We start from the raw sequence: 14,224 nt of genomic DNA, 5'->3' as shown, positions 1-14,224 counted from the left end.
ATTGTGCATTGAGTCCCCTATACAGAATTTTATTGTTGTTAACAACCATTTGATCAATAAATATGAGAGATGCCCTCTCAAAAAAAAAAATGCCACAAGGAAGAAAACCAGAGAAATTCAAAAGGTGGAATATTCAACAAGGTTACAGGTCTGGTCTCTTCAATAAATCAGTGTTGGTGAAAAGGGCCCCTGTGTGAGAGAGATGAAGGGCACAACCCCACCTGCAGTGTATGGCCCCAGCTCAGGTACTGGTATGGACACTTTGGGTCAACTAGGGAAATAAGAATATGATGTGGGTATGAAGATAGTAGCACACAGGCACCCCAATGGAAGAAAAGATCACTGACTGGAAAAACACAGAGGACAAACTACTGGTGAACTAAAACATGCAAAACACACATGCACAGGCAAGTGCCTGCTTCTAAAAGGGCAGGTTTTTTCAAGCAAATTTTTCTAAATTTCTCAAGGGTACAAATAGGGGTTTGTACATGTCACCATTACTTTACAGCAAAACGACAGAACAAGTTTCCAGCTTTTATTTTCAAAATACCCTCTTAGTCTTCCTAACCAAGGAAGTGAAAGACCTATACCCTGAAAACTACAAGACACTCATAAGAGAAATTTTAAAAGATATCAATAAATGGAAACACATCCCGTGTTCATGGATAGAAGAATTAATACTGTCAAAATGGCCATCATGCCTAAAGCAATATAGAGATTCAATGCAATCCCTATCAAAATACCAACAGCATTCTTCAACAAACTAGAGCAAATAGTTCTAAAATTCATATGAAACCACCAAAGACCCCAAATAGCCAAAGCAATCCTGAGAAGGAAGAATAAAGTGGGGGGGACCTTGCTCCCCAACTTCAAGCTCTACTACAAAGCCACAGTAATCAAGACAATTTGGTACTGGCACAAAAACAGACCCATAGACCAGTGGAACAGAATAGAGAGTCCAGAAATTAACCCAAACATATATGGTCAATTAATATACGATAAAGGAGCCATGGATATACAATGGAGAAATGACAGCCTCTTCAACAGCTGGTGTTGGCAAAACTGGACAGCTACATGTAAGAGAATGAAAATGGATTATTGTCTAATCCCATAAATAGAAGTAAACTCAAAATGGATCAAAGACTTGAATGTAAGTCATGAACCCATAAAACTCTTAGAAAAAAACATAGGCAAAAATCTCTCGAATATAAACATGAGCAACTTTTTCCTGAAGGCATCTCCTCAGGCAAAGGAAACAAAATAAAAAAATGAATGAATGGGACTACATCAAACTAAAAAGCCTCTATACAGCAAAGGATACAATCAACAGAACAAAAAGACATCCTACAGTATGGGAGAATATATTTGAAAATGACATATCCGACAAGGGGTTAACGTCCAAAATATATAAAGAACTCACACACCTCAACACCCAAAAGGCAAATAACCCGATTAAAAAATGGGCCAAGGCTTGGGGTGGATTAATGATTGTGCATTGAACATTGAGTCCCCTATACAGAATTTTATTGTTGTTAACAACCATTTGATCAATAAATATGAGAGATGCCCTCTCAAAAAAAAAAAAAATCTATTTCACCATCACCCCCAGTGCAGCTAGATGGGGAAGGACCACCAAGGTGGGCAGAGGGCTTCTTGAAGAAAAGAGTCTCAAGGTGTCCATGCCTTTGGGGAAACTGTGACATGCTAGAAAGAGCAATGGACATATGGAGTTGGGGCTAAGTTTTTGTCACACCTGTGTCACTTATTCTTTGTGTGACCATGGAGACTTAACCTCTCTGGATATCAGTTTCTTCCTATGTAAAAACATTTTTAAATGCCTTTCTCATTTTTTCATTCAACAGACATTTATAAAATTGCTAAATGTCAGTCATTTGCATATTGAGTATTTGAATCCACCTCCCCTAGAAAAAGGGGGAGCAGGTGGCCTGCCCCACTGTGCTGCTGAGCTAGAGTTAGAGGGCGAGTCTCTTGACTGAATCCTCAGGGCTCACTTCCCCTGCACCAAAATATTTTTTTTCATTACCTGGATTGTTTTACTCCTTTTTCTTATACAGCCTAAACTCCTACAATGTAAACATTCATTTGAATTAACAAGAATGCCAATTGTAACATGGAAATAATTGAAAGAAGAATATTAGGCAGTATCTTCTCTCATCCCTACATTTGTGTGAATTAATTAAATCATATCTTTCTTAATCTAAATGTCTAAATTGAGGTACATTATAAGAAGATTTGATGAAAGGAACTGTGATCCTCATTTGGAGCATGGAACCCTGTGAGGACAAAGCAAATTCTGTGGATTTCTTACATGTTGGCTTGAGGACTCTGGGTCTTAGCAAGGAAAAGGATATGGGGGGCAGAGGGGGAGATCAGGAACTGAGGTCAGAAGAGCTAAAATTAAACTGTCCCAATTTCAAAGTTTGCTCTAGGCTCTGGCCTGCATCCAAGAGCTATATAATAGTTATGACAGAAAAATGTTTTCCGTTCCAAACACGTTTATACAAATTTAAAATATAATTCTGTGCTCAACAGGAAGGCTAGATGTGTCACTTAATTGTAGTCACTCATTCATTCCAACACTTACTCAGTGTCTACTGTGCCCAGGCACAGGTGGTGGAAATGCATGGATAATTAAGATGTATGGTATGAATGAATTAATATAATCAATTGGTATATGTATTACGGTGGAAAAGGAGGTTAAGGAAGGGAGTAGAGATGGTTAGGGGATGCTTCATTGAAGAAATGTCTTTGAACTGATATTGAACAGTATGTACTAGGAAAAGGACAGTGGGCAGAAAGGGAAGGCGAGGTTGGAATTTTAGATAGATGGAGCCATAGAAGCAAAAGAATGAAAGAGCATGGCACATGAGAAATTGCAATGAGTAGAGCATGACTGGAGGGTAGAATAGGAAAGGGGAAGAGAGAAATCTGGATAATTATGTGCTTTTATATAATTTTACATATAATCATTTCTAGAAAAGAAAAATTTGGTTAAAAACTGAAAAAATGAGCTAAATATCTGATACATAGTTGTCCTACATCATGTTTTCAAATTTTCATCTGTTTTTAAAGATATTGAATGGTTACAATCATGTGGCAGAGTTGTAATTTGATGGTGATTGAATCCTCAAACCCAAAATTTTGTTACGTATACAATTTAAAAAACTCAGTAGTTTTTACTTTGTATTTGGTTAAATATTTTATTTTAAACATACTTAAAAACTTTTATAAAAACATATCTCTTCATTTTGTTAAAATAGCAGTTGTTAATAAAAAAAAAAATGGGCCAAGGATAGGAACAGACACTTCACCAAAGAAGAAATTCAGATGGTCAACAGGCACATGAAAAGATGTTCCACATCACTCATCATCAGGGAAATGCAAATGAAAACCACAATGAGATATCACCTCACACCAGTTAGGACGGCCAACATAGAAAAGACTAGGAACAACAAATGCTGGCAAGGATGTGGAGAAAGGGGATGCCTCCTACACTGCTGGTGGGAATGTAAGCTAGTTCAACCACTGAGGAAAGCAATATGGAGGTTCCTCAAAAAACTAAAAATAGAAATACCATTTGACCCAGGAATTCCACTCCTAAGAAGTTACCCAAAGAAAACAACTCAGATTCAAAAAGACATATGCACCTCTATGTTTATCGCAGAGCTATTTACAATAGCCAAGATATGGAAGCAACCTAGGTGTACATCAGTAGGTGAATGGATAAAGAAGATGTGGTATATATACACAATGGAATATTATTCGGCCATAAGAAAGAAACAAATCCTACCATTTGCAACAACATGGATGGAGCTAGAGGGTATTATGCTCAGTGAAATAAGTCAGACAGAGAAAGACAAGTATCAAATGATTTCCCTCATTTGTGGAGTATAACAATGAAGCAAAACTAAAGGAACAAAATAGCAGCAGACTCACAGACTCCAAAAAGGGACTAGTGGTTACCAAAGGGGAGGGGTGTGGGAGGGCGGGTGGGGAGGGAGGGAGAAGGGGATTGTGGGGTATCATGATTGGTGTACATGGTGTATGCGGGGTCACAGGGAAGACAGTGTAGCTCAGAGAAGATAAATAGGGACTCTGTGGCATCTTACTACACTGATGGACAGTGACTGCAATGGGGTATGGGCTGAACTCGATAATAAGGGTGAATGTAATAACTACATTGTTTTTCTTGTGAAACCTTCAGAAGAATGTTTATCAATGATACGTTAATAAAAACAAAAACTCTCTTAGTCTTGAATTTATTTTGAAAAGCATCTACTTTTCCACTTAATATTTCACCTTTATTGCAATGACAGGTTAAGTACCACTACCCCCAAATCTGGCCAATGTATCACCCACCGACTTACTACAGCAGGGTAGCAAGCTTATCATTTCATAAAATGACAGGGTTCACTAATATTTTTGTAAAAGAAAAACTCAGTCACCTTGTATGTTCTGCAACTCTTCTACATGAGTGGTATGAAAGATTTACAGCTTCACCCTAATTTGTTACTAAAGGTTCTCCCACTGCTGAGAGCTGGTGGTAAATCCACTCACCACGCCACCTAATGTGTAATACTCGGAAAACAGGCTAAGGACCAACAGATAGTCAGCAGGTCTTCTCTCTTCTTAGACCACACGTGGCACCTGGCCACCTGGCAAATGGAACTTTGCTGGCCTGTGCATGTCAACCTGCTTTAAGGACCTGAGTGCTTGTCAGTATTTGCAAGCGGTAACCTCTTCTGTTTTTAAAATAAAAAATAAACCAAAATACTAACCCTTTAGTCTCACACCCCCTCCCCACCCCATGTGAGCACACAAGGACGGGAGCTGACTGCTGTCAGAGGCCCAGAGTTTAAAAGGACAGAGAGATACATGGGGTCAGTTCACTTGGAATCCTTCCTTCCTGACAGCTTTTCCCCAGATTCGTTGTTTCTGTTTTAACATTACCACACCACCCTCCACGTCAGTCACTAAAAATCACACTACTTCCAAAATCCTTCAACAACTCCAGAAAAAGTATTAAGGCTGAAAATCAGTTCTTAGGGAATTCTTACTCATCTCCACAAATTTTTAATCAGAGGATTCAACAGACTTCAACCAGATCACACCTTTGCTTACAAACTTTAATTTTAATCTTTTGAGGAATCCCTATTATATCTTGATACTCCTTTACTACTATTAATAAATTTCCTGTTCTTAGAAGTGTTTCTCCTGTTTTGCCACCTAGCTCGTTACAGCTCCTACACTAGCCTGCCAGTTATGGCTGCCAAGACTTTTGCCACAGCCAAGAACTGTCAGCCTCCTGCCAAGCTGGCTTCCAACAGAGCAGAGAGGTACAAATTCAAGTCAATGTCCAAACTGCTTACCTGGCATTTCCCTAACCAATCAAATCAGGGCTCACACGAGAGCATAAAATCCTGGAAGAGTTTCTAAAACTATATTAAATATAGAAAAATTAACTTTTGCATGACAGAACACAACTATAAACAAAGTCAAAAGGCCAACACCAAACTTAGAACAAATATTACAACAAATTCTCAATCAATATGCCAAGGGGTTATTTTTATTCAACTAGCAGTAAAAAACAGCAACAAGATTTAAAAAGAGAGGTTCCTTCTTTATGAAATTATCAAGTGTTTTGTTTTTGTTTTTAAGATAACCCATTTCCCACCATGCCCGCAGCCACCCTCTGAGGTGAAGTCACTTCGCACACTGACTCACTATGTCTGGCTCCTCAAACCCCTCTCCCCCCATCTAGGGACATCTCATCTGACTGAAAAGCAGGACGGATAGAACTGTGTGCGTTCTACTGTGGAGCACAGTCAGATGGACTGCCAGAGCCACCCAGATCTAGGCAATGCGAAGACTTTCAAGTGTCACACCAAAGGCCACTTCTTCAAGGTTCCCTTTATGAACCCCAAGAATTCTGGCTGCACCCCTTTTCTGTAAAGCTGTCATGATTTCCTCTAATCCATGGGGTTCCTCTCCCTTGCGACTAGTCACATAATGGGCCAGATAAACAGCCACCTCTACATACTCTTTCTCGGGACCCTGCATAGGCTCTTTTTCTCCCCAAGGATTTTTGCTGCTATGCACAATAAACACCAAGGGAGATGGGAAGAAAAAACAGACAACAAAGAAAAATAGTGAATCTGGGTAAGCTTAAGGGATCAAATTTTATTACAGACATCATCTATAAGCCATTCATCCATTCAGAGATGATAATAAAACTTAAGTTATCTCAGAAACATTTCTCTCAACTGCTTTTGTGAGCACAAATAGGAAAGCAGGACCAAAAAAGGCCTTAAGCATTATTGTTAATGAAATACCTTAAACATAGAAGAGGAAATTATTAAATTTGGGAATGCAATTTCATTAAGAACCACCAAATTTTGGCCTAATCATTCTAAGTTCCAGGTTATCATACTATATACCAGAAAATAATTTTAAAAGGGTGAAAAGCATGCCATAAGCAACCAGAGCAAGCTGGGGGAAGAAAGAACTTAAACAACTCCAAAAACAATCCACCGAGGTGGGTGGGAGCAGAAGAAACATCCACTCACTCGCCTGGACTAGAGGAGCGGGTGCCCCGCCCACCAATCAGAGGAGCTAGCATCCACACCACCACAAAGGTTAGGGACCTGCTCTGGAGGAGCTCTTAGCTCCCTCAGGAGAAATTCCTGCAAAGGTGCTCCTGCGGATGAATGCACTAAGTACTGGATAAAACTTGACTCTAAAAAAACAAAGGTCTTCCATGATTTTTACAAATAAATGAAATTCGTAACTTGTGTACGTACTGGCCATTCCAAAGCACATTTTTCAATGACCAGATAGACCACTCCACATTATATTATAATCTACGCAGGGTGCCACCCCTTTTCCTACAATACTGACAAGCCATATCCTCCTGCAAGATGATCTAATGAGGATGGAGATAACCTTAGGAGCCCATCTTAGTTAGGAAAAAATTGCTGTAGTTAAATTACAAAGCACTGTTATTTCATGTGATGCACTTTGATATTTGTCTAAAAAAATCAATTATTGGTCCTGCCTCCACTTTCAGAACCTCAGTAAATGGATCATGAGTTAATAAAAACACAACTTTGGGGGCATTATTTTCTAACTTTAAGTGCCATAACACGTATCACAGTGGTTGGTTAATTTTCTTTTAAACAGACATTTTCTGGTGCACTTTTTGGTTCAGAAATGCAAAACTGATTAGAAGGTACAGAGATTTCCCATATACCCCTTTTTCCCCAATTGTGCACAACCTTCCCCAGCTAGTCAATTTTGAAAAGAAAAATGTTCTTTCCAGAAAGAAATTAAGACATTATCTTAGACTACCTTTATCTTACATCTACCTACCACTTCAGCATTTTATTAAAAATAATAATAATAATAATAAAGGGAGAAATGTGGGATCCACATATAAAACAAGCATAAAAATCAAACGAATATTCATATTTGACCTGATTGTGTATAGTTCATAATGCGTGATCAAAACCGAAAGTTTCTGTGATGACTGCCCTTGCACTGTTCACCATGTAAGAACTTATTCACTATGTAAGAATTTGTTCACCATGTAAGAACTTGTTCGTTATGCTTCAGAAGATTGGAGACTGATGAGAATTAGGCTTGGGGTGGATTAATGATTGTGCATTGAGCATTGACTCCCCTATACAGAATTCTATGGTTGTTAACAACCATTTGATCAATAAATATGAGAGATGCCCTCTCAAAAATAAATAAATAAATAAAATTGAAATAAAAAAAAAAAAAGACATTATCTTAGAAAAAAAATTTCACAATTCCAACCACATGTGCACATTTTCACTAATATGTTAGGAAAATAGTTAAACACTTACCATATAACATCCGACAAGGAAAGCAGCATTTGCCTGTTTTCTCTGATCAGAACCAGTAAAGTGAATAATCTTCTTCCTTATCATAGTAATGGACTGCATAAACACAAAGAGCTGTTAGCATTTTCTTTTAATTTCAGGTTTTCTAAAACTTTATTTTGTGAAGATCAATTCCAAGTCTCATCATTTATATGCATTTGTATTAACAAGACCTTGAGATTAACTTTGACCCCCAAAAATATCATGTATCTTTCCCTAAAAATACATTATTAGATTAGGATGAGTACAGTTAAAGAGAACAGATAATATCTTTAAACTAAGACTATCTCTGAAAGAATATGTAAGTGGCTGGAAAAGGGAGGGGAAACCTTCACTTTCCTTTTCCCACTGTCTAATTAAAAAAAAAATCTTTTCCCCAAACCTTTAAATTGAAATAAAAGGGTATTAAAAAAACAGGCAGAAGTAACTCTTTGCTAGAAATCGGGATAGTGAATGGGGTAGGGGGACGGGGTGAGAGTGGAACGGAAATAGCTCAGAGACCATGTTCTGGTCTTGATTTGATGATTACCCATGTATACTCTGTGAAAATCCACTGGGCTGTATACTCATGATCTATACATGTTTCTGTACAAACATTACATTTCCCAAAAAGGTTAAAAATAAAAAGATATGGAATTTAAAACTCAAAGGAATACATAATTATTTAGCTCTTCCTCACCCATACTTCATTAACAGGAGTAGAATTGAATTCAGGTAACTTAAATAAGAACAGGATATATTCAGGCATTAAGCCCATATTCTTTGGCTTCTGTGAGTCAATGATGAATGTGTCCATATTTTCCTTTAGCGTTTACATGGAGTGAGAGATCCCAGTTGATTTTTAAAAGCAAAAACAAAACCCAGCCAGTCACCAAGCGATATAGGTGCAAGACTCACTGCCCGCACAATTCCTCACTATTACTTGAATAAGCAGCAATGTATCAATCAGGTTAGATGGTCAGGGCTTTGCACGATAAAGTTTAAAATAAAAACAAAAAAGGAAAAATACATTCTTGGTTGACCCAAAGGATAAAAGCCCATAGATGGCAGAGTAGCAGGAAAACTTCCAAAATTAAAGCAAAGGAAACAAGGGAAGAGGAAATTATTTTTAGCTTCCTAGCCCTCTATGAACAAAAGACCTGTCACTGGCAACTGGAAAAAAAAAGTGGGTGGGTGGGATAGCATAAATACACATGGCCACAAATGCTTATATTCCTATTCAAGTCCAGAAAGAATAATCTCCATCTCTACATAAATCTGTAGTGAGCACATATATAATACAGAAGGAAAGGCTATGCTACAACTGCCATTTTAAAGATTAGTAATTCATGTGGCAGGTGCTTCTAACATACAATATGGAAGTTTAGGTCTAATGTCCAAGGAAAAAATATCTGCCTTACCCATGAATTTTTAATATAATTTAATTTTTTAACTGAAAATGAACTATTTCTTCCATGAAGTAGTATGGTATGTAATCAAATTAATTAACTTCTTTTTAACAAGGACCTGCACCCAAATCAAGTATTTTCTACTTAAGAATTTACAGTGACTAACTCGAATTGCTAACAGTTACATAAACACTTCTTACTATGCATAATCAGTAATTCAAAGTTTTTTTAAATAAAGGAATGGGGTTTAAGTTCAAACTAATAAGAGTGTATTTTTGCACTTTTCAGTGATACAGCCTTGAAGATACGCTGTTTGCCTTTGCTTTCCCTACTCCTCCATTGTATGTGTAAAAGGTCAAAGGGAAGAGCCACAAGTGGTACCACATCACAGGAGATTAAAGATGGAATGAGAGAGAGTAGGAGGAGCCACCCTCTCTGGATTCCTTAGCTGGCACTCCTATCAGAGCGAAGGCAGAAAGCACCATGACTAAAGAAAACATGGGAAGCTTCTGTTAGGTCACACAATTAAGAGGTTCACTTTATCAACCAGTTTTCACTTTGGCTTTGCAAGTATCTGAGCATCTCTAATTCAAACCAGAACCAAATGATCCTAACTTAAATCATGTAGTCAAATCTCTGGAAAACAAACATACAAACACCAAGACTTTATGAAATAAAAAAGCATGTGTACGTCCCAAACATCACTGCAGTGAAAAATATGACAATCTCCTTTGAAAAACAAGATATGTTTTCCTTACTTTACCCTCCCCAAGATCAGACTAACAATGATTACTTAAGTCAAATCTTTAAAAAGACTTTACCTTCAATTTCTTATTTATCTTGCAACAATATCTGTAGACCATTGCCAGATTGAGTGGTCCAAAATCTGCATAGAAGCTTGAAAAATGAAAAATGAAAACATGTACATTCTACATGCTCCACATACAAATGCCTTTTTGGAATTACAAGATCAAATTAGTATAAGAAAGCATACACAAATTGTTACCGATCGTACACCTTAGAGGTATTGCTTTAGTACTGGAAGAAATATTCCAGTAAACAATCCCTACAAAAAATGGGACAAGTGCTACAATGCCTAAGTCTAACCTCAAACATATGAAAATACCTTCTGAATTAAAAGGCATTCAACATACATCTTTACACTAGCAAAAGACATCTTACTTTTAGTACAATAATTTATATCTCATTGTATTGTAAACTGTTTCAAATGTAAATTGTTAAATTTAGAAAGGTTCTTTCATTTTGAATTTTTCCCCTAAGGATCTATTTTATTACCAAGGATTTAAAAAGCATCTTGCAATTATCAATCAACAGATTTGTAATTTTTCAAGGCTACAGTATTTTAAAACATACCTCCAGATTCTTCAAAAAAAAAAAGTTACTAGCAATCTTTTCAAAAGCAATACTTACTTCTCATATTCAAGTTCATTATCTATGCTGAAATAATGTACATTTGATGAACTCTTTGGTCTGCTGTAGAGAATGGCAAAACAAAGGCGATCTGAAATGGAAAAATTGCAATGTTCCTTCCTTCAGGTTATTAAGAAACATTTCATATATCATGATGCAACTCTTTTCAGATACAATTGTTTATTTTTTTCTATGCATGTTTCAGATGGTAAGGGTGCCAACAGATAATTTCAAAATGTTCTATTTGATCAGTAAGAGTAAACACGCAATTTTTTTACAGGAGAAAGTGCCTTTAACTGTAAGTCTCAAGCGATAAGTGCCTTTCCACATAGCAGTATGTTCTGATCCCTGGAGGATTAGTTCCCCCGGATTAAGAAATCTCAGCAAATGAAAGCATGTATTTGATAACTAGCTATCAGTCTAGATGACTTTTGCTCTGTTTTACTGTTTTCAAAACATCCTAAAAAGTCACTTCAGTAAGAAACTTTTTTTAAAAAAAATAGGGAAACGCTATCAAAATTGCTTCAAAATTAACATTTACGGCTGTTAAATACAAACAAAACAAACTCCTGCTCTTAGGAGTAACTACTTCTGCAGTGACTTTGACAATTAGACAAATCGCCACAACAGAAGAGAGGTTTCCACACCGTGAGTGTGATATGACCTTGTGATGCGTAAATGCGGAGGTTCGGCAAGCCTCGTAACCAGTCCCGGGATCAGAGGCTCCGCCCTCCCGCCCCACCCCGCCCCTCTCGAAGTTGCCTAAACCGCCGGGGAAACCAGGTCCTCGCCGTCCCGGGCAGCACAGACCCGGTGATGCGCGCGGGACTGTCACTACAACTGTGGCGAAGCACAGCCTTTAAGACAGCAAGAAAGAAAGGAGGCCAGCTGGCACCCTTTCCCCAGACGTAGTTTAAACAATTTCTGTCTGCAATGCAACTCACGCACCGCTGCATGTACTTCCTGCGAACTCCCCCGCGGGCCGCCCAGCCCAGAGCGCCCGGGCGCCGGACGGGCTGGTCCCTCCCCCCGACCGCGGCGGGCCCGAACCCCGTGAGGCGCGGCTTCCGGGGCGCCCGCGGACCCCCAGACTCACCTCCGAGCACCTCGGCCACCAGCGGGGCGCGGGCGCGCGGCCGGCGCATGACTCCAGAGCATCTGACGACAGGCCGGTCTGGACGCCACCGCCGCGGGGAGAGGCGGCCACACCCGGACCTCCGGCCGCCCAGCGACGCCCCTCGGCCCCCACCCTAAGCGCCGGGCAGCGCGCCACCCCCGGAAGCTCAAAGCTGCCCGAGCGGCCCCGAAGGCGGCGGCGGCGGCGTGGGAGCCTCGGTCACCGGCTGCTCCGCCCCAACCCCGCTCCGGCTGGGATGCGCGGCTCGCAGCGCGGGGCTCGGGAAAGCCGGCAACGACTCAGGCCCCTGCGGGAGGAGACGGGCTCCTCGCGGACCCTACGCGCAACAGCCCGCGGCCCGCCCGCCGGTAGGGGGCGCTGCGGCCGGGGGAGGCGGGGCGGGCTCGCGGCGAGTGCGGCGTCTCCGTTAGAACTTCACGAGTTAGAGGCACGCCTACGGCCCTTCACTCCTTTTAACAGCCTCGTGCTTCAGCGCAGTAAATTATTGGGATGGCTGGAAAACACCGACACAATACTAAGAACCAGTTATTTTCTACACCTGTGTTCCTATGTTGGTCTCCAGTGAGGCAAAAAATTAAAGACATAGAATGAGGATGGTCCCAGTTTTGTCATATATAGTGATTATTATTCTTCCAAGTTTCCTACAGAAACGTGTTAATTTGTCAATAAATTTGTAAGGACTCTCCCTTAAAATGAAGAAGCAATACAGTAGCAATTCTTTCCCAACAATTATTTTATTTGTAATTTCTATCCATATATATAATATACACTATATATCACAATATATACATTTTTACCTCAAAAATAAACCTGCATACCTCCTAACCTTATTCTAAAATTCCACAAGGATCAAGGACTTTAAATGTAAAAAACAAAATCATGATTTATTTCTTGCACTCTCCAACTGGGGAAAGACCTTTCTCAAAGAAATAAACATTTTTTAGATGGTCTTCATGGCAACAAACACAAAAAAATTAAGAGATACACTAGAAAAATATTTTAAATGTATCTCAAGTTTGGCTGTGTTTGGAGATGTGAGGTCATAAGGGTGGGGCCCTAAACCAGCAGGGCCAGTGTCCTCATAAGAAGTGAACAGACACCAGAGCTCGCTCTCCCTCTCCACCCTCGTGGGGAAGAGCCATGTGGGGACACAGCAAGCCAGGAGGAGAGGCTTCCCCAGAAACCAACCCTGCTGGCAGCTTGACTCCAAATCCCAGAACTCTGATAAAAAGAAGTCCTTGCTGTTTAAGACCCCCAGCCTGGACATTGTACTGTGGCAGCCTGAGTGGGTAAATACAGACGGTAATATTTAAGGAAACAAACTGGGTTAAGAGTATGTGGAGTTCTCTGTACCTTCTTGGCAATGGGCCTGTAAACCTAAGTTATATGTTCATTTAAAAAGCAACTGACCAAGAAAAATTTGTAACTTCTATAATAAAGAATATACACTTTAATCCTATAAAATATCTTAAAATTGCAAAAAGTCCAATAAAATGTTGAGTCTAGTCAGAAAAATACAAACAATAAATATTTAACCTTAGTAGTAACTGGAAAAATAAAGATGACAGGTCATTTTGTTTTATGCCATCAATGGGAAAACATTTTAAATACTAGTATCAATTTGGGAAAAGCTGTGGGGAAATTGCTATGGAAGGTGGGACCGTCAGTGGATGTGGGCATCTGGAGAGCCTCAGAGTCCGTCTTGGGATTTACCCCTGAGAAATGTACCATGAGCACTAAGAAGCACTTATCGGGACGTTTACGGTAGCCCTGTCTGCAGTGGACCAACTGGAAATAACAATCATTATCAGTAGGGGATAGTGATATAAACTGTGGCAGTCGTACTGTGACTTCAAATTAACAAGACAGATCAATAAAAAATCTTTCCATAGTAATACAAAAGTAAGTAATTTTTTAAAAAGTAGATAAAACAGATGCATATGAAAACAGTAAAACATAATAAAGCTATATATTTCTATAGGTAAATATGTATGCATGAAAACAAACAGAAAAGCAATGGAAGAGTAATATACCACACAGTTAACCCAAAAATGGGATTCAGGAAGGGGGAAGAATTTCTACTTGATCAGTATTACTTGGGTTTTTAAGAACATCCTGGTGTAGCTGATAGCTGAAGATATATTCCTCTGAGGAGTAAGGGAGGGACAGCACAGGAAGCCTTTCACCTTTCAAGATTATCTCTCCCCGGCCCTGGGGGTCCTACTGCCCTGTTAACAGGAGTAGTGAAGCCACAGCTATTTCCAGCCGGCACAGGACAGGAGTTTAAATAAAGCATTAGTAGTCAGCACTCTGAAATGGGAGGGTGAGTAAATGACTCCAGC

General features: G+C 39.5%; 1 protein-coding gene across 14 annotated transcripts in view; it reads right to left on the bottom strand.

Annotated features, from left to right (window-relative positions):
• Positions 1-14,224, bottom strand: part of CDC14B (cell division cycle 14B) — a 122,279-nt gene that overhangs the window by 86,478 nt on the left and 21,577 nt on the right. For 11 of the 14 annotated variants that reach the window (XR_008996469.1, XM_036904416.2, XM_036904411.2 and 8 more), the window contains 3 exons: positions 10,745-10,835; positions 10,135-10,210; positions 7,890-7,982 (listed from right to left, as the gene is read on the bottom strand). Coding sequence is in view for 12 of the 14 variants with exons in the window: in XM_036904416.2 (XP_036760311.2) it covers positions 7,890-7,982; positions 10,135-10,210; positions 10,745-10,835 (260 nt within the window). In the remaining 2 variants the exon portion in view is untranslated. Of the gene's footprint in view, positions 1-7,889; positions 7,983-10,134; positions 10,211-10,744; positions 10,836-11,840; positions 13,888-14,224 lie in introns of those variants that run through there. The other 3 variants (XR_008996471.1, XM_057498485.1, XM_036904420.2) reach the window with 3 other exon arrangements.

Source organism: Manis pentadactyla, chromosome 3, assembly GCF_030020395.1.
Source record: "Manis pentadactyla isolate mManPen7 chromosome 3, mManPen7.hap1, whole genome shotgun sequence".
NCBI lineage: Eukaryota > Metazoa > Chordata > Mammalia > Pholidota > Manidae > Manis > Manis pentadactyla.
Note: the sequence above shows the minus strand (reverse complement) of the source record. Positions and strands in the feature narration are given on the sequence as shown.